Below are 20,881 nucleotides of genomic sequence, written 5' to 3' on the forward strand. Positions count from 1 at the left end.
AACATTTTATTAGGGGCTCATACAACTGTTATCCCAATCCATACACACATCAATTGTGTAAAGCGCATTTGTACATCGTTTCTCAAAACATTTTCTCTCCGCTGAAACCCCCTCCCTGGCTTGGCTTTTTTTCTTGAGTTCTTTGAGTTTAAGATGAGCAGAACGTGCCCTTCCTTTTTGCTATTCGAACTTTACATCTTTGCCCATGTCATTATAATATTTTTACTTTGCCTTCTTGAGCTGCCTTTTGAACAAGAAAATGTTCAGCTCATACTATGCTCTTTCCTTTAGAATTTATACTCATATAATGCTCAATGAGGCTCATCGATGGAATTCGGGTTTTAGAAATCCTATATGAGTATAAAATAGGTATTTTGGAGCAAAGTGTTTGGTTTTTGTTTTTCATCATAGAAAACCTTTCTTTCTGTTCCCTCCTCAATTGATCTCAGATAAAAGACACTGGGTCTATAAGTTTCAATAGTTATCAATAATTTTTAAAGAAATCAATAGCTCAAAATTGCTGAATAATTAAAATATCCTGCAAATCTTTTTCTACGTAGCTCATGCTGTGTATACTTTGGGCTAAGAACTAGTTGTCATGTGGATGTGGAAAATCTCTTTAGCTCAAGCGCCTCTTAGATTTTTATAGGCCTATTATCTGCTGAGTGATTTAGCCTCAGGAATAAAGGTAAGGGGGGTGGGGGAGAGAAGAAATAGGTCCTAAACTACCTTTTGCTCAGATCCTAACCTACCTTTTGCTCAAAATGTTCCCCTTGATTTCATCTTGTTAATCAGCTTCTTTGGAGTCAGGGACCAGAAAATCACTTTAATCGCCTGCCATGTATTAAAATCAGGCGTTTTCCCCCAAAGCAAATGATTTGTTCCAAGTTAAATGCAAATTGATTTCTATAAGGTGCAGAAAGCAAATTGGCATTTGCTCTAAGTTCCTGAAGCACAATTGAAGTTAATGAGTGGTTGAGGAGGGGAGGGGCTGGCCAAACCAAGACAGATTACTCGAGGACCTGATATTGCCACACCACAGAAGCATGATGTAATTTGCATCCTGGCTACTTGGCAAATGTGTTAGACAGGGTTCTCTAGAGAGATAAAGCCAAATTCCTGATAATATAATATATTTATTTATAAAGATAATATATAATGAAAAATGAAATGTTAAATCATAAAGATAATTAGATATATAACGAGAAATGAAATGTTAAATCATATACAGAGAAATACAATACAAGAAGTAAACAGTTAAATTAGAAGCACTATAAATGGCTTAGTGCAACTCACGTCCATCCGTGAGAGAAAGTTGAGAGACTAGCAGTCCTTGAAGTCTCTATCTGATGCTAGATCTTCCTCTATTTGTAGAGAGAGCTAGGTTATGTCAGCACAGCAGCCAATCACAAGGCAGGTCACCAATCGCCAGTCCCCAACTCCAGAGAAGTCTTAAAGGGACCTCAACTTACAGCAACACAGTCCACAGGTTAGGCGTCCCACAGGCTGTGTAGCCTTTAAATTGAAGTACAGAACAAGCAAGGCAGCCGCACACTGGTCCGATGATCACAGAGCGAGAGACAAGAAAGGCAAGGCTCACCAAGCCATCCATCTCTCCGCCCCTCAGTCAATCCCACCTGCGTTTATCAGCCAGGCTGGCACAATAAACTGTCTCAGCAAGATTAGTGAACACCTGGAGTCTTAAGGCTCGATGAGCTTCTTGGTTATTTAGTTCATCCCAGGCTATGCTTTGCCCTATGTGCCTCTTTATATCCTTTGGAGCTATCCTAAACCTTTACTGGTTTTGTAAGTGAGGTGCCCTCAAATCAGTTGACTCATAGCCACACTATATACAACAGAACAAAACTGAGCACTGCCCAGGTCTGCACCATGCTTCCAATTGTTATAGTGGAGGCCATGGTATAGCTTCTGTGCTAATCCACCTTGTTAAGTGTCTTCCTCTTTTTGCGAACCCACCCACTTACCAAGAAAGTTGCCCATCTGCAGGGACTTGGTCTCCCTGATAACTGGTTCATAGGACAAGAGACCAAATCTCATGATCCTTGAATCCAAGGAACAATCTTGCTGTACTTCCTCCAAGACAAAGAGATGAGGCTATTGCTTGAGTCAAGATTGACAGCCTTCACAGTCAACAAAACATCACTATGAGGCAGGTTGACTCGATGGAAGAGCGTTTGATTTGGGGTTTATTCCCCAAACTCAATGCCCGAGAACTAGTGCGATGACTATGCCATCATTCAAAAATATTGAGAGTGATGATGCGTCTCTTTCTAATACAGTTTATACTACCTTGAACTACCTCTATTTGTATCGACATTCGTGGATCGTGAGATTCAAACCTTCTGACTCAGGGCAGGAAGACTGATTCTTCTTCTATAGGAATATAGGGGAAGCAAAAACGTCATTTGTGAAGAAGGCCAAGAAAAGTGAATCCATGGAAAGTCCAGAGTCTATCAAATACACTAACTCCTGTCAGCCACCTCAATCTTCTCTTAGCTGTATTAAGTGGCTATGCTTTGCAGCCAAGTGACCTTGAGAAGGCACACACTAATCAAAATCTAATCTGAAGTAACAGGCAACCTATTGCTTAAGGTATTGGCTCAAGAGCCTCTCGGGCTCCTCCTTTGAAAATCCTTCAGCTTCTACTTTAGAGCTTCCTCAATTTATTTGTATCCTCGGGAGAAAATGGGAGTGGAGACACCTTACAATAACAGCTGCTTTATTTTTCCAGGAAAGATGCCCTGAGCTCGCCTGCTGACAGCTTAAAATAGAAACGCAATCATTCAAAGGCCAAATAAGTTGTAGGCACGACCCAGGAAGTCACTGGTCTAGTAGCACATCAAGTTGTGAGTTCAGTGATTCTGAGAAGATTGAATAGACGAACAAGTAACCTCACTCTTACCCATCCTCACTCTTACCCACGGAGACAATTTGCAGGCAGTTCTCACTCTCAAATGGAAACAGAGGCACAGAGGGGTAGGACTTGGATTTCTGTTGCAGTACCTGAATATCAAAGTTGGAGCCCATGAGACATTGTGGCATGTGTGCATTTCATAAAGGAACTTCATTTTGCAATGAATAGCTGGGTTCAACAAAATCCCCTCCGTAACATCTGGGAGCTAGGAAAGGTCAGTCACAGGTCATCTGGCAGTTTGAATTGCTGAAGAGAGTGCTATTGTCAGGGTGTTGTTGAAAAGCAAAGTGGGTGACAAGTGCAAAGTTATTTCTATTCTGGATGGGGTAGGTAGTCCTTCTGGGCAGCTGCACAGTCCTGACACCTTCCCTGTAGGCCATGGTAGCAGGGTAATTAAATGGTTGTAGCAAACTCTTAAACAACCCTAGGAAATTGCCAGTATTCTAATTCATAATGGGAAGAGAGAAAAAAATTGGTCACTCTGGCCCTCACCCTTACTCCTAATTCGAATCTCCATTCCACTGAAGAATAAGACGAATTTCCCTTTCTGTTAGATTTGGGGTCTAGGGAGCTGAGAATCACACAACTCCCTACCATTGAGTCCATTCTGGCTCAGCGTGACCCTATCGCACAGAGGTGCCCTTGTGGGTTTCTGAGGCTGTAAATCTCTCCAGGAGCAGGAAGTCTCACCTTTCTCCAACAGATGGGCTGGTGGTTTCAAACTGCTGACCTTGCAGCTAGCAGCTCAACACAAAGCCCAGCCTGCCAGCAGGACCCCGGGTAGTGACAGTTATAACACGATAGCAGCAAACCCTGTGATCAGGGTCTTACTAAGTATGAGGCCAGGTGATAGGACACTCAGGCATTCAGTAGCATGGCTCATTTCATCTACATAGCTATCCCGAGATCTGTCTTTTTTCAGGTGGATGAAGGAAGGTTTGAAAAGGTTGAGTGACTTGTTTTAAAACTGCTGCACTGGAAATACAGCCATATTTCAAGCAAGTATTTGAGCTCAGAATCTTGACTTTCAGAATTCAGAGTCTCAGATCTAGAAACTTTACACTTGGTAGATGCCAGCCTTGAGGCTGTTTAAGAATCAACAGGGACACAATGGAATCAGGATGACAGGTGGAGACAAAGGATCTTCAAATGTACCACGCTTCTCAAAGGCTTCAGAAGACTACCAGTAGGCTATCCTCGAAGAAGGAAAGAAATGCTACCTTGCTATAATCTTGGGCTGGTATTGCTAATTGCCATTGGTATTATCACTATTCATGTCACCGAAGGTGTCTTTTGCTCTCACTAGCCCTCTTTAGGTCCTTAAAAATGTTGTTTTCCTCTAGGGATTGAACCCTCTGGATGATGGGTGTAGAGCCAGTCAGTCAGAGTTCAACATTTTGTTGTGTTCCAGAATTGTTTATTTTTGTTTTTTTTGAACAATTGGCAGATTTTTGTAAGTAGTTTGCTAGGCCTTTCTTCCTAATCTATCTTAGTCTGGAAGCTCTACTGAAACCTAACAAGGATGAGTGACCCTGCTGGTATTTGAGAAATTCCAATGGCACAGCTTCCAGCGTCATGGCAACAGGCAATCCACCACATTGTGCCAAACCGACAGGCTGCTTTAGGTCTGTCTACATGAGGTGGTAGAGTTAATGAACATGCTTTTACTAGGAACCAGTGAAGGTCAGCCATGTAGGCAGTGCGCCATCACAAAGCTCCGGCGTTCTCTCTTGAACTCATCTGTTTCAAAGGACCATTCCCTCGGATCTTACAAGTCTATCAACACAGCCCTTCCAAGTAGCAAGGTTGCAAAATAGCACACGTTTTGAAAGGTTATGTTGTTTTGTTTTTTTTTATCAAAAGTTTTGAAAATATTAAGATAAAAGAGAACGATTCCTGAAACAGACATTGCCTGGGCGCCAGCACTGAGAGTCTCAGCCCTTTCACGTGGGTTGAAATGGGGGACGGTGGAAAGTGGGAACCACAGGGGAGGGCTGCATTTCTGAGCCTGCTGCATTCTGCTTCTGCTCTCTTCTCTCCTTGTGAGGGTCCCAAGCACTTTCAGGCTTTCACCAATTGGTCTCCAGGGGCCAAAGCTGACCCAACTTTCCCCTTCCCCTGCCCTGTTTTAAATGCGATCTGGTTTTACTTAGATGAATTAAATGTCACTATATTTGTTTCTGTGAATTGTTCCAGCAAAAATTACAGCATCCATGTCTGAAGTCTGAAAGACTGTCTGCTTTTCTGGGCTATTTATAGTTGCCTTTTAAAAACACTAATAAAGGCTTTTAGATTGGTATTGGTTTGTTTTCCCCGCAAGAAGCTTCGGAATTAGTACAATCCAAAGCATCAACTCAGAACTCTCGTTTTTATGGCCTCATTGACTTATACAAAAAATGATGCACATTCAACGTCAAATGTCAGCGGTCAAGCAGGCAGCAGGAAAAGGCTATGGGGAAAAATATGACTGATAAAATGAACATTTTGTGGCCTATCATGTTTCAACAATGGACTTGAACTTGAAGCAAATTCTATTTTACAAGCTTTTTTATAGCCCTGCGTTGTGGCTCTTCTGCACCGAACAGTGACTTTATTTATCTTTTGCACTTTATTCTCTTTCTCTACCACTTTTAATGACTATGGAGTCACTAGATGCTTTTCTATGACACCATCTCCTATTTAACAGGCAGTTGGGGTCAGCAAGAAAGAGGAAGGCCCTTAACCTGATGCAATGACCCAGTGGCTGCAGAAATGGGCTCAAATATACCAAAGGTGAGGATGAGGAGTGCTTCAGCCTGTTTGCTGTCGGTCGCTATGAACCAGAGTGAACAACATTGAACGTGAAACACTAACAGGTCCTAACCAAAAAGTGCCCCCATCAATAGCCTTATAATGCATCCTGGTCCCTCTGCTCATCCAAGCTGGTTCCTTTAGGGTACATTTCTCTGAGAAGAATTGCTGGATCCAAAAGGGGTGCCAAATCCATTGAGTATTATCATAGAGAGCCAAAATACATTTTGAAATAGTTTGTGCTTAAAGAGAAATGGAATTTTATTATTAAGCGTGTCACAAGGATCGAAAGGTCAAGGCTTTTCGCTTACGTAGATCTGCGATTAATGTTCATGGAGGCAGCAGTCCAGAGATCAAACGACCTTTTAAAGCGCTGAAACGCAAGGAGCTTACCTTCAAGGCAAGGTGCGCCTGACCCAAGCCCGGGTATTTTTCAGTCACCTCATATGCATGGGAAACATTGAACAAGGAAGACCGGAAAGGAATCGATGCCTGTGAATTCGGTGCCTGTGGTGCCTGCGGGAAAAGCATATGGAAAGTGCGTGGACTGCCAGCAGAACAAGCATCTGTCTTGGAAAAAGTGCTGCCGCCATGTTGCTGAGAGGTGGGGATCGCAGGACTTCTCTCGTGTACTTTGGGCACGGTATCCAGAAAAACCTGGTTGGAAAATGGAAGGGCAGCAGAAGAAAGGAGGACTTTTGACGTAATGGACTGGCACAGCGGCCGCCACCACGGGCTCGAGCAGGGGGCAATTGCAGGAAGCCATTGTGAGAAGGTCCCAAGGTCAGCCGGAATTCATTCTTTTGTGCATGAGGTCACTGTCAGTCAGAACCGACTTGAAGACATGAGCCATCATGACAACAATTCAACTAAAACCGCCATCAGTGGTTTTAAAGAGTCAATCAGGCACATCCTATGGCTGCGTGCACTTTTTTCTGTTGAACTCCAGATTTCCAGGGTTCTGCAGCAGTGTTCACTTGTATGCAATTGCCCTGTTGTTGTTGTGTATTATCAAGTTACCTTTGACACCCAGAGGCCCTGTTGGACGGAGTAGAGCGCCCACGTGGGTTTTCTTAATGGGGGCATAGTCCTGGCGGCACAGTGTTTAAGCAGTTGGCTAACTTGTCTTCTTATTAGAATTCAAATCCCCTAGAGGGTAAATACTGGTACTATCTTTCCATTGCACACCTATTTCTTCATTCACTCCGGCAACATAAATTGGTGAGTGTGAAAATTCCATATCTTGTCCTGGCCATTGGGGATAGAGTGTAGATAAGACAAATGTGGATGTGCACACTCAGCCATCAGGCGATCTGGTCACCCACCCATCAATCAATCATGGTAAATGTCTTGAGGTAAATAAATCCTGTTGCTGAGACAGAAAACAGGGAGCGAGGAACGGTGGTTGTTTTTACGTCCTCATCAGAACCGGCCTCCCTGAGAAGGGAGCGTGATGGGGAGATTTTGGGCATGATAAGAAGCCACACAGGCTGGGGGGTGGGGGGTGGGAGAGTAAAAATACAAAGGCCCAGTACAGGAATGTCCCTGTGCATTGATAGAGCAAGGATTAGTTAACTTTTCTGGAAAGGGCAAAGCAGAAACTGTCTTAGAGTGTGCAAGCCAGGTGGTCTTCATGGCAAGTACCCAACCGTTCCATGTTAGCACGACCACAGGGGCTCATAGATGGACCGTGCATTAAATGGATGGACCAGGTATTAAATAATAACCGTAGAAACCAAGTTGGATTTGGTCCTCAGGCTGTTGTTTCCTGACTTCGGTGTTAGCCAGGCCCTCAGGATAGAGGGAAGAGGGAGACAGAGTAGTAGACTGTACAGCGCTTGGTAGAGAGGGGCTGGGTTGGAATATACATCTTGTGCTCCTCACTCGAAGTGCAAGAGGAAACTATGGAGGAGTTCTAAGTGCGGAGTGACATGGTTAGAGTTTGTTTTAAAGAGAGAACAAAGGCAGTAATGATGTGTCAGTGCTTTGTTGAAGAGAGACTCACTTTGACGTAACGCTTATTCACTGCCATCAGGTTGATGTCAACTTCTTCCCCCCTCAGCTACGCCCCATCCCATTGCTGGGCTCTTGACTCTTTACCCAAACCCCAAACCAAACTTGGTGCAGACTCATAGTAAATCTATAGGACAGGGTAGAACTGCCCCTGGGGGTCTCTGAGATTGTAACTCTTTACAGGAGTAGAAAACCTCGTCTTTCTCCCATAGAGAGGCTGGTTGTTTTGAACTGCCAACTATGCGTATGGCAGTGCAATGCATAACCTCTGCGCCACCAGGGCTCCATAGAGTTGCCTCACATGGTAAGATTCAGCACCTTTGTGCCATTTCCTCAAGATTCAATATCTTGCTTTTGAAGTTATGATTGGGAGGGCTGAGCATCATGATGGAAATCTTCCCCGGCATCACCTGTTTATGCTTTTCTTTGTATTCTTATAGGTTATCATACATCTGTACTGGTTACATATTGGGCTGCTCACTGTCAGGCTAGGAGTGTGAAAACACCAGCTACACTTAGAGACTCTCCAAGCTTAGACTGGCTGCCTATTTGGCAGTCTGAAGGCCTGGGTGCTTTCCATTTATAAGCTAGGGCCAGATGAGGGCCCCAGGGGAAGATGGTCCGAAGGACAGTTCCAAGTCTAACGCGTAAGCTCTGACCGTGTGGTTGGCGAGAGAGAGCCCATTTGATAGCTGATGATGAGGATGGAGAAGTGGGAAAGGGAGGACTGGATCCATTTCCATGTTGTGGAGATTGGATTCAGGCTGCTTCTTACCACGCAATCGTCAAAACTGGCGAGAATTCCCCACTTTGCCCCTTAGACCCATATTTAAACCACCTGCTGTCCACTGGATTCTGATTCTTCGTGACTCACCTTCTAGGACAGAGAGGACCTGCCACAGAAGGTACCCAAGGCTCTAATCTTAATGAAAGCAGACCACTACATCTCTCTCCTGAGGAGAGGCGGATGGGCTTGGTCTACAACCCTTTCACTTAGCAGCCTACGGTTCTAACCATGGTGCAACCAGGCCTCCTTGCCTCTTACTTCAAAACCCAAAACCAAACTCGCTGCCATCAAGTTGTTTCCACTCATCATAACTGTGTAGGACAAGGTAGAATTGCCCCTGTGGGGTTCCAGGACTTGAATGCTTCCCGGGAGTAGAAAGTCTCATCTTTCTCCCATGGAGACGCTGGGGGTTTGGAGCTAATGCGTTTTAGCTAACCACTATGCCACCGCGGCTTCTTTGCTCTTCACGTATTCCACCAAAATTTTGGGCTTAGACCACGTTCTCGGGATAGAAGGGCTGAGAAAAGTTAGAAGCCTGTTACATAAGCCAGGTGAACCTAGGTGAGAGATCAGGAAAGCCTTGGTTCTGAGATCCAACACAGACAGGTTCCTGTAGTGACAGGTGCTTGTGAGAACCAGGTTTTAAAATTAGCTTAGAACAAGGGATATTACAGCCAAACTATACCTATGAATAATGCAAGCCATAAGAATCAGCGATAGGAGGCCTGGGGGTGGGCATAGTGATTATACTGGGCTACTAAATACAAGATCAGCAGTTGGGACCCACCAGCAGCAGCTGCTCCATGGAGAAGATGAGGCTTTCTACTTCCGTAAATAGTTACAGTCTTGGAAACCCACCGGGACAATTTAACTTTGTCCTGTAGGCTCATTATGAGTCAGAATTGACTCAAGGGCCAGGCGTTTGAGTTCGGTAACAATCAGACAGTGATTCTTAGGTTTCCTGTATAGATCTCATACCTAAGAACCACCTGGAGATCTTATTAAGTTATCGCTTCTGATTCCGTGTTTCTGGGGCAGAAAAGCAAATTCTAAATAAGGGGTTGAAGTCAAATAAACCTATCCAAAGGAGGCCCTGGCACCATTGGAGAACAAAGTCTGAATTGAGAGTGTTTTGTCCTAAGGGCAGGACCAAGGAGGGCGAAGAACAGGTGTGCAAGATCAGGTGTACATGTGTCTTCTCCAGTCCTTCAACTCTCAACTTGAACCTCTACTCTTCGGCAAAACCTTCTCTGGTCACCTGTCACAAGAGCAACCTCTCCCTGCTTGTTCCTGGTCCTTCGCCATACTATTACTTTTGTTTCCTTTCCTGTTTTGTTGTGTTTGTGTATACAGGCACCCAACCCCAAAGATGTAAACTCCCAAAAGGCAGGGGCTCAGGTCAACAGTGTCTAGAAATGGGTGGGTCTGACACATGTTCTCGCTCACGCTCATTGCATTGAGTCGATTCCGACTCATAGAGACCCTCTCCAAAAAGGTAGAACTGCTCTTGTGGGTTTCTGAGACGGTTATTCTTTGGATTTATGCAGAGGTAAAAAAGCCTCATCTTTTCCCCAATGAGTGGCTGGTGGTTTCAAACTGCTCATCTTGTACTTAGCAGCCCAACATGCAATCCATTACAGCACCATGCTCCTTGACATGTGCTAGGAGCTTAATTAAAATAAACAAACAGAAAACACAAGAATGAAAACCACAAATTGCCCAAGGGAAAATTTAGAGACCACTGCAGACGTACTCACTTGTACAATAAAGGGGGAGTGAACTGTGGTCTTGTTGGGGAGCATAGCTTTTAATGGGTCTCACAATCACAGGATACCTACCTTCCACAGGAACCAAAATCTAGTTCAAGGTCCCATCAAAGCAATGTGGCTTGCCATCCAACCAAGACAGGGATGTGCATGCTGATTTAGCAAGAAAAGAACAAGGGAAACCTTCAGAAACATCTTCATACACATGATCACATCATTCACAAGAAAAAAGTAGGTGGGTAAATGACCTAAGTGGATTTCTGTAACCTGTTCATTTTGCCAAGGTTGTAAATGTTGTTACCTTCAGTCTGATTTCTCAGAATAAATAGGAATGGAATGCTTCAGTGAGTGAGAGATAGAAGAAGAGGTAGATGTGGATATAGAGGTAGAGGTAGAGAGAGAGAAAGGCCAAGCCCAGGCCTTTGAGGAACTAGTGGAAGCATAGGGAAATGAACTGTGAGCTTTGTGGTTGGAAACAGTGGTCTCATCTCTGAGCTTAAGCTGAAAGAATGCACTGGGCACCATATTGTCTGCCTTTACGTGATTGCAAGTGGAAATCTCCTTGACAGAGTTGAAACAGATGTTCTGATATTTTGCAGAGGTCGAAACTGATCCTTCATGAGATGCAGATTCAATCGTTTAATGAGTAGAGCCTTGCTCGTTGAAAATCAGCTTCCTATTCCCTATTGCATTCAAATGTCACAAAACCACACGGATAGCTAAAGTATTATCCCTGTATCATTAAGGAAGACACTCAAGTTTAGGGACAAGTGACTCAGAGAAAGCAACTGAGAAGTTAAGGATAGACCTGGATTCTGCCCACCGTATGCCCAAACACATTTTACTTTGGACTATTTCATCTTTAGGGAATTTGTTTTTTAAACCAGAAGAGTTTGGAATTATCACTCATATTATTTGAGTATAATCTTGACACCAAAAATCCAGAAACATAATCCAAACTCCAAATTTCAACCACTTTTTAAAAATAAAATACAGCAGCATTTTGGGGGGTTGGGTGCGCGAGGACTTATGTAAGGATGTAGACCTTACACTTAGGAAAAGCGGTCTAGAAAGATGTCCAGATACTGATATTAGCAATCTGCAAGTTTAGATTCCTGGTCCTCCTCCCCCTCTCTACCTTTTCCATTTTGTTATTCGCTCACTCCTTTTATTAGGATTTCCCCCTCCTGAAATAAGTTAGCATATAGGGTTCATAAATCGAATTGGGATAAGGACTGGTCACTACAACCAAGTAAAGGGTTACCTCTGTGATCATTGGAAAGTTCAGAGGGGCCAGGTTGAGGGTGTCAGGGCAGAAGAGAACAGATCTAGAAGGCAGGGCCACCGTGTCGCCACCCACCTGAGACCTGTTGTGGGAATGATAGCAACTGAGAAGGGAATATGAGAATGCCACCAATTTATCAGCAAAGGACAAAGAGTTTGAAAGCAAGAAGCCAGTGAGTATTTGCAGAGGCATGAGCCACATCGGGTAGGTCCTCTGTGAAGCAGATAGTCGATGGTTGAAGAAAGAGCTCACCTAAGTATGTCTGAATGTCTTAGAAGGATTCCAGGCAAGATAAAGCTCAGGCATCATTCCAATGCACGAAGTTGCAGGACAGGTTTTTAGCAAAAGAGCCCAACTTGTTTGACTTCAATCCTTTTTATTGATACCCTTCTGCCTTTCACCTCAGAAACCAAGGCCCACCTACATGGAACCATCTTCTTGAAGTCTTCCATTGACACCCAGTGTATCTGCCCTGGACCTCCCCCCCACCCCCCAGAGTTCTATGCAAGTCTATCTTCAAGGGCAATGACCTACACAAGCATTTAGGCCATCTTTTCAACTCTCTACCTTACCTGCTCTCACATTTCCACCAAACCTTATCTCATCTACTAGTTCTCAGGAAAGTAACTTGATTACTCTTGACTCCTTTTCAGCACAGAGAACAAGGTCCTTGCTGACCGCACAAGGATTGTTGCTGTGGGCCATGATTTAATTCCAAGTCATAGTAACCCTACAGGACAGCGTAGAACAGCCCCAAAGGGTTTGCAAAGCTATCTAAACCTTGATGGAAGGCTCTGGCACATCTTGCTCCCACAGAACAACTGATGTGTTTAAATTGCCCACCTTTTCATGAACAAAGCTTCATTCGTTAGCTTAACTGTGGTGCGATTCAGTCTTTTATCAAAAGGTTTCCAAAACATCAATAGATAAATAACCAAACTCACCACTCTGGAGTCAACTCCGACTCCCAGTGACCCCAGAGGACAGGCTAGAACTGCCCGCGTGGGTTTCTGAGAGGAGAGTTGGAAAACCTCATCTTTCTCTCGTGCAGCTGCCTGTTGATTTCAAACCACTGACCCAGTCCGTCACTGAGTTTTGTGAGAACAGGTTTTGTGACAACAGGTGGAGGGATGCTTTTAAATTTTGTGAGAATGACTGGAATACTGTGGTGCATTGAGAAGCAGGCCAACCATGCGGGATACTCCCTGGTTTTGCTGCAAAACGTTCCTGTCATGCGGCTGGCCCACTGGCAGGCGGCTCATTGGTAAACATTTCCCCTGGAATCCATACAGAATGGAAGCCTAAGAGCACATCCTACTAGTGGAAGCTGGCTCAGAAAGCAGAACTGTCCCCTCGTCTCCTGCTCACGGGGGCTCCCACGTGAGAACAACTGTCCGATAGAATTTTCCATGGTTGGTTTTTCAGAACGAGCTTGTCAGGTCACATTAATGCAGCATGTTAAAAGTGAATGAAAGGAGAACACCTCGTTGTTTTGCCTAGCCATCTCAAAGCTAAGATTTCTGTTCCCTGTTGTCTGCTCAGTGCATAAGCAGAAGAATGGGTAACACTCACTGCCATCGGTTGGATTCCAACTCATGGCCAGCCGAGAGGACAGGGTAGAACCGCTCCTGTGGGTTTCCAACACGGTCACCCTTTACAGAAGTGGAAAGCTTCCTCATTCTCCAGAGGAGTGGCTGGCGGTTTCAAACTGCTGACCTTGTGGTTACCAGCCCACTGAGTCCCTGCTAAGCCACAAGGGCTCCCTCAAATGTGAGACTGAGTGTAATTGATCTGGTTCCCATTTCTCCCTTACTTTAAAGTGGATTGGCGTTTAGGAAATGCACCCTTGATAGAAACGTTGATAAAGCAAAGAAGAGATCAATCGTGTTGGAACTCCAATAGAACTGCCTGTTTCTGAGATTTCTGTAAGTTGAAATTCCAAACCAAACCAAGAGTGTTTTCCTCTGAGTAGAACTGTCCCAGTGGGCTTCCAAGGATGTACTTCTTTACAGAAGCAACCTGCCATATCTTTTTCTCCCCGGTGGTGGCTGGTGGATTTGAACCGCCAACCTTTCAGTTAGCAGTCTAGGGCTGAACCACTGAGCCATCGGAGCACTGAAATGGAAATGAAGAACCACCATAATGAACCCTAACAAAGGACATGTGGCTTGGGGGTGGAATTCTCACAGCTGCCACTTGCCTCCTGACCTGATTACATTGTTCAGAAATAAATTGTCCACACATATCCAAATGTCTTCACTGGTGGCCTGTATTAATTGGAAATCCATTTACTGATTAGCAGACTTTTGGAGAGGCTGTAAAAGTGACTTGTTTATGACAATTGCTGGCACCACTGGCATTCTAAGCGATGCCAAGGAATGCCATGTCAAATAAACATTTTTTTTTCTCTCCTCCCTGTTTGGCAGCAAAAAAAAGAAAAACAACAACAACCAAAAAAGCAGACTCACACAGTAGCTGTTGATTTATGAACTGTGTTTTCTGACTCACAGACTCCCACAAAGTGTGCTGTTCCCTTGAAGAAACTGGGTTGGCACCGACCAACCAGAGCACAACCCCATCTCCAAACAAGGGTTTCGACTTGAAATCACCTGGGCCTGGGATTCTTCGTTGTCATGTTGTCCTGCCTCCTATGACCAGGACAGGGAGTGGAGACTGCATGCTACATCCCTCGCAGTTTCCTCTGTTTGTAAAGTGTCATTCGGTGACAGGTCAGGTCAGAACCCACAATAGAGGGTGGGACTGTGGACCAGATCTGTTCAAATAAACCTTGTACATTCAATCATCTAGCAAGCATTTTGGTAGCCCTGGGTCCCACCCTGAAATGGCACTATTTCAGGGCAAAAGTGGCCACTAAGAAGCTGCAGCCACTCTTCACAGGTGGGGAGCGTGATGTGCGTGGGGCGGGGGGCTGGGGAGGGGCGGATGGGAAAGAGTGGGTTTTGTTCAGGTAGATATTCACTATCTGCCCCACAGGGTTTTTTGTTTTGTTTTGTTTTTTGTTTTTGCACAAGAAGAGATTTCCCATCTGTAATCAGAGTCTGTCCTCACAAGTGGCCCAGCAAACAAAGTACGCATTGTAAAGTGGGCCTGGTCCCTGGAGAAGGGAGAAAAATGATTCCTTCTCAACAGGAGAAAAGTTAACCCTTCCTATCCCTTGGCAGTTGGGACTTGCTTCTCTGGTTGGCTCCAAGGCGGAGGAACAGGGTAATCTCTGTATCAGGAATGACATTGACTCATACCGCCTCTCCTCTGCCACCGTTTTAAAAGAGACTCCCCATTCCCCAGTACTTCTGTCTACATCTAGCACAGGCGGAGAGCACTGAAAACCTCTTCTCACCCTTATGAAGCCATTAGAAGTGGACTGCAGGCTCTTCTTCTTTTGCAAAGAAGGAACGCCAGGACATTTGCCATTGCATTTTTAAGACTTATTTTCAGACGGCGGCAGCTGGGCAATGGGTTGCCCTGTACGGTGGATGCTGGCACTGCTGTGAACTCTGCTGGACCTGGATCCTGGAAGGATGGCCTCCGGAGGGGGAAGCAGACCTTTGGCCGGGATGGCTTTGAGAGAGCAGCCCACGACCATCCCAGAGCTGTAGAGAAGGATCCCTTTATAACATGCTCCCTTGAAGAGGGAAACGTGATTAGCAGCTTTGGCAAATGTTCTCCTCCTTTTCCGAGGGAAAGGGAAGAGTTGCTGGTGTCAAAAGGGATGGAGGGGGAGAGAGGATGGAGGTAACTGAATAGAGACAGGGGCAATTTTACACCTCGCTGAAAGCTGGCCCAGGACTGGTTTAGATTCTTCTGGGCTTCAGAAAGGTGTTTTGCTTTGTCTTGTTTGTCATCTTTCAATCTGTTTAAAGACTGAAGTTGGAGCTAGGGGAAAAGGCATTTCATCCGAAGGCAGGTGTCCGGTCAGTTCGCTGCACTCAGTTCATTCCATTCTGTCCCGGGAAGAAGTACACGAGGAAGAAAAGGCTCGGTGGAGTTGAGAAGACCTAACAGATCCGGAAGGTGTGGTACTGATGATGAGGATGGCAACCAGAAGGAGGTGACTTTAGGACATAAGGCTGGAGTGCACGGATGGTGTTCTCCTAAGGAAAGGCACTTCCTTGAAACCGCTAGAAACCTTGCCAGACCGCTAGCCAAATGCCTGTATTCTAGTCTGTGGATTACTTTGTTCCCTATGGGTCTTTATGCGAGAGATTAATGGGGATTGTCTTTATGTCAGGTCAGCAAAGGTAGCTCGTGCTTCAATTGGGATAGATTGTAGTGTTTCCTCCAACCTTACGCATATATACAAACCTGCTCTTCTCTAATTGTACCTTATTATTGACCCCCTGTCCCCCACTAACAGCCTGGCATTCTAAACGGAATTGTATGATACAACGGGGTGGGGGTGGTTCTTTACAAATCAAGCTCTGTCGTAGCTGTTTCAGGTGGCATACAGGAAAATCTTGTATAAGACGATCGATCGTTACCTGTGTTTAGAAAAGCAACAGAAGGGTTTGCATACTCAAAGAGACAGACTTGGATGGTTACTGCGGGTGGTAGGGAAAAGTCAGGAAGGGGGAGGGTCAGGGAAGGGAGGGTAGACAGACAGGTGTTAAGTTGGTGAAGAAGCTACACTCCTGTTTTAACAAGGAGGCAGTGAGGGAAAGAGGGGAGGGGACAAACTATCAGGAGGTTTGATACGCTTTTTAAGTTGTTAAATACCGTGGTCTGATACGGAAACCTCAAGTTAACTCACAGTCAAAAGACTTTTCAACAAGGGCTTGCAGTTTGGCTGATTGCTGTCAGACGGACATTGAAAGCTAAAGGGTGCTTTGTTGTCTTTCCCTAGGTCTCCTCTGACCTTGGTAGCAGCACCCAGCCACCTGCCCTGAGGGCTTGTTCCTGCCAACCAGCCCTAGATGCCCTTAAGGCCCTGGAAAGAATGAGCTATTACGGCAGCAACTACCGGATTGTAAACGCAGACTCCAAATACCCCATCTACCCTCCGGAGCACGTGATCGCGGAGAAAAGGCGAGCCAGGAGGCGCCTTTTGCACAAGGACGGCAGCTGCAACGTGTACTTCAAGCACATTTTCGGGGAATGGGGGAGCTACGTGGTCGACATCTTCACCACCCTCGTGGACACCAAGTGGCGCCACATGTTCGTGATCTTTTCTCTCTCCTACATTCTCTCCTGGCTGATCTTCGGCACCATCTTTTGGCTCATCGCCTTTCACCACGGAGATCTCCGAAATGAGCCCGACATCACGCCCTGCGTGGACAATGTCCACTCCTTCACGGGGGCCTTTCTCTTCTCCCTGGAGACCCAGACCACCATAGGGTACGGCTACCGCTGCGTCACCGAGGAGTGCTCCGTGGCCGTGCTCACGGTGATCCTGCAGTCCATCCTAAGCTGCATCATAAACACCTTCATCATCGGGGCCGCCTTGGCGAAAATGGCCACGGCCCGCAAGCGAGCCCAGACCATCCGGTTTAGCTATTTCGCTCTCATCGGCATGCGGGATGGGAAGCTGTGCCTCATGTGGCGAGTGGGTGACTTCAGACCCAACCACGTGGTGGAAGGCACCGTGAGGGCCCAGCTCCTGCGCTATGCGGAAGACAGCGAAGGGCGGATGACCATGGCCTTCAAAGACCTAAAGCTCGTCAATGACCAGATCATCCTGGTCACGCCAGTCACCATTGTGCACGAAATTGACCACGAGAGCCCTCTCTATGCCCTGGACCGCAAAGCGGTGGCCAAAGACAACTTTGAGATTCTGGTAACGTTTATCTACACGGGCGATTCCACCGGGACATCCCACCAATCCAGAAGTTCCTACATCCCCCGGGAAATCCTCTGGGGCCACCGGTTCAACGACGTCTTGGAAGTGAAGAGGAAGTACTACAAGGTGAACTGCTTACAGTTCGAGGGGAGTGTGGAAGTCTATGCCCCCTTCTGCAGTGCCAAACAACTGGACTGGAAGGACCAGCAGTTGCACAGCGTGGCAAAGGCCCCTCCGGCCCGGGGGGCTGGTGTGGTCGACACCAAGGTCAGGCGAAGGTCATTCAGTGCTGTGGCCATTGTCAGCAGCTGTGAAAACCCTGAGGGGACCACCACCTCTACCTTGGAGGAGTGTAAGGAAGCGCCTTATCAGAAAGCCCTCTTAACTTTAAATAGGATCTCTGTAGAATCTCAAATGTAGTCTTCCCGTGATAAGACGAGGGCTGTCAACACCATCTTTGGATGGGCCAACCATCTGTTAAGATCACCTTGTAAAACATGATGTCACTATAATTAACGGTTAGGGGTGGGGGATAGGGGATTTGATAATGGTGGATAAGCCATCAACTTTAAAAAAAAAAAATCTCTTGGTAAGTGATGGTTCCTACTTTTTTATCCCGTAGGAAAAGCGTTCACTGGAATGCTATTAAGAAATCACGCTGATCACTTGCCATTTCATTTCCTTTAATCCGCCCTCCCCACGCCCCACCCCCACATGTATTTTTCCTCAGAAAAGCGCTTCTCAGAGGTGGGGAACAAAGACAGGATGCTGTAGTAAACACAAACGGGAAGACAGGAGGTCAGCATGAATGCCTTCTTAAATACAAGATAGTATGCTATCAAAATTGTTAGTGTTATGAGTGATTTCCTCTAAACAACATGATGTCATCTAACCAAGAGATGTGCGCAAGACATTGCATAGATTGTGCTGCTCGGCTATTTCGCTTCAGAACTCACTGGCTAGTGTGAGTCCCTGTGCTCAGTCCTTGGTAGCTGCATAGGTGGGGACCGTACAACAATTGACAATGCTGGCAATCGAGACAGTCCTGCTGGCATTTGCCCAGGCAATGATTGATCATGATTAGAAGTAGTTTTGTCTCTAACCCATGAGGCAGAAGAAAGGTCGACACCATTATTCACTGCAGAATTTCCTTCTCTGATGCCTGCTCAGCCCCAATGAATGGCTTTATAGAAAAGAGAAGAAATGAGGCACGCATGACGCCTCTCAGGTTCTGCAACAAAGTGACTTCCTGGGCCCGTCTCTGACCTTCATCAAGGACATGATAAGTGGGCAGGAACAGAGAGAGATGGGGTAAGGGACTGGACAGCAGTGACAAACACGGGAACCCTTGGAGAGAAGATGTCCCTGAGAGACTAGAGCCGGGGCTGGCTGCAGAAGGCAGGGACCCCGTTTGTCGTTCTTCTTTGCAGGGGCGGGGGGGAGGGGGGGATGTTTTTGCCAAGAAGCAATGATGCCTCCTGTCATACGAGGACTCTAGTAGTGGATGTTCAGAAACTTGTCCATTGAAGGTTGTTTTAATGAGTGACTTTTTGTGAGTTTGAGTGAAACTATTGTATGCAAATCAAGGAGAGTGCTTTAGAATTGCTTCAATTTTAGGACAGGGGATCAAATTTTGTTCTCTCTCTCTCTGTGTTAAATGATGTCAGTCATGATTTATTTAACCACCAATCCAGTTACCTTTGAGTGAAGAGTCTGTTTCAACCTCAAAAGAGTTATTAACTACATTCAGAAAGTCTGTGGGGTGGTTTACCATTGCTGCTGCATTGGTAGCCTCTAAGTATCACAGTTTTACTGATTTTATTTTACTATGTATACACATATTTTCGGCTTTTCTTTCTCTGTCTCTCTTCCCTTTCCTCTCTTTGTATTAGCCACAAATCAATTGAGCTGAATCATAGTTTAAGATTTCCAATAAAGGTTAACTATATACACGTATCAATAGTCCCAGTGGCACTGTGGGATGGGCATTGGGCTGCTGGCTGTAAATTCAGTGATTCAAACCCACTAGCAAGTCTGTGGGAGAGAAGTGAGGCTGTCTACTCCTATCAAGATTGACAGGGACCCAACAAAGAGACCCGATAAGCTGGAACCTACTTGATGGCTGTGGGCATGGCTGGGTTTATATACACATATAAAGTATTTCATTTTTCTCTTCTTCTTCCTTTGTGCATTTCTTTCTCTGTTCCAATACCCTCCCCTTTCTTTCCTTCTCTGCATCCTTTCTGACTTCCTTTTTCTGGCCTCTGATCAATTAAAATGACTTTAAAATGCACTGCCTTATGGTCCTGTTTTATGTCTAAGAGGCTTGTTCAGGTCACAGGTTGCAGAAATCTTGAAGCTTAATTGTCAGAGACCTAACAGGCGTCCTCCCCTCGCCCTCATCTTACTGCAGGAATGCAAAATCTGTTCTGGAAATTTCCCATGCACTGTAGATGGGGATTTTGTCACGGCAAATACTGAACCGTTGACTAAGTAGCAAACCCCACTACCCTGTAAAGGAGCCGTTTTAGAAAGAGAGCTGTTTTAGCTCATTTCTCAGACTTCAGGTTTCAGCTCACTTCACTTTGCTCCCTGGACTCTGGCTTCCCTCTAGGCGTGCCAGGTTAACATCAGCGTAGGGGCAGGAACATCCGTCCCATGAAAGACATTCAGCTCTCCTGTGCGTTTCCACAGGCAAATAAATCCTTGTCTCCCACATAGAATGGAAAGTCAGCCTTTAGATGTAATAGGTGTCTCCAAATTTCTCTTTGGATTTTTGGCACCCACGGATGCCCCGCTGAGTTACATTACAATAAATATCTTCAAGTTATGCAAAAAAAGCAGACATGTTTAACTATATTTCAGGTGGCATAAACTCCCCTTGCAGATTTGGGCAGAGTAGAATGAACTGTACCCACCGTGATAATGCCACTCTTGTAATTAGGACAGAAGCAGTATTGTAAACTGTTATTTATTTATTTAGGATCAACTCCTTGTTGAGCAGCTACCTGTGAAGGGACCTTCCGTTGTTTTTATAAGCATTCCTAGACGGCTTTGTGCAAAATGGCACGTCTACAGTTCGAATACTTTCTTAATGGTTGGTGCAAACAGTTGGCACTCATCTGCCCAAATTGAATGTTGGAAGCACCCATCCAGGGGTACCAGGAAAGAAAGCTGTGGTACACTGTTTCCATGTGACCACAAGACAACTGCCTGGAGCAGTTCTCCTTTACATGTGGCTCCATCTGAGTTGGGCTGGACTCCACGATGGGTTTGGATTTGCAGATGGATAGTGGTATGCTATTGTTTGACTGCTTTTTTGCATGGCCTCCACCTTCTCCCTTTACATGGAATTGCTTAGAGGTGTTAGCTGGTTGGAAAGCATCACTCCACCTTTCACTATCCTCTTGAAGTGAGTGGGAGTGGGGAGGGAGAGGAAATGCTGACTCTCATGTGCCATCAGTTCCTCACTCATTCTTATATGCTTTAAACAGGTTAACTTTTTTTTTTT

General features: G+C 45.5%; 1 protein-coding gene across 2 annotated transcripts in view; it reads left to right on the forward strand.

Moving 5' to 3' along the window:
• The window catches only part of KCNJ16 (potassium inwardly rectifying channel subfamily J member 16), a 64,526-nt gene extending 45,729 nt beyond the window's left edge, over positions 1-18,797 (forward strand). The window contains exons 1-2 of one of the 2 annotated variants that reach the window (XM_045299695.1): positions 5,683-5,707; positions 16,438-18,797. In XM_045299695.1, coding sequence (XP_045155630.1) covers positions 5,687-5,707; positions 16,438-17,790 — 1,374 coding nt within the window. In that variant the 5' untranslated portion in view covers positions 5,683-5,686 and the 3' untranslated portion in view covers positions 17,791-18,797. Of the gene's footprint in view, positions 1-5,682; positions 5,708-16,437 lie in introns of those variants that run through there. The other variant, XM_004709173.3, reaches the window with a different exon arrangement.
• Positions 18,798-20,881: the final 2,084 nt, after the last annotated feature.

The sequence above is a fragment of the Echinops telfairi genome, unplaced genomic scaffold (assembly GCF_000313985.2).
Source record: "Echinops telfairi isolate 266 unplaced genomic scaffold, ASM31398v2 ScPeMD7_7458;HRSCAF=8496, whole genome shotgun sequence".
NCBI lineage: Eukaryota > Metazoa > Chordata > Mammalia > Afrosoricida > Tenrecidae > Echinops > Echinops telfairi.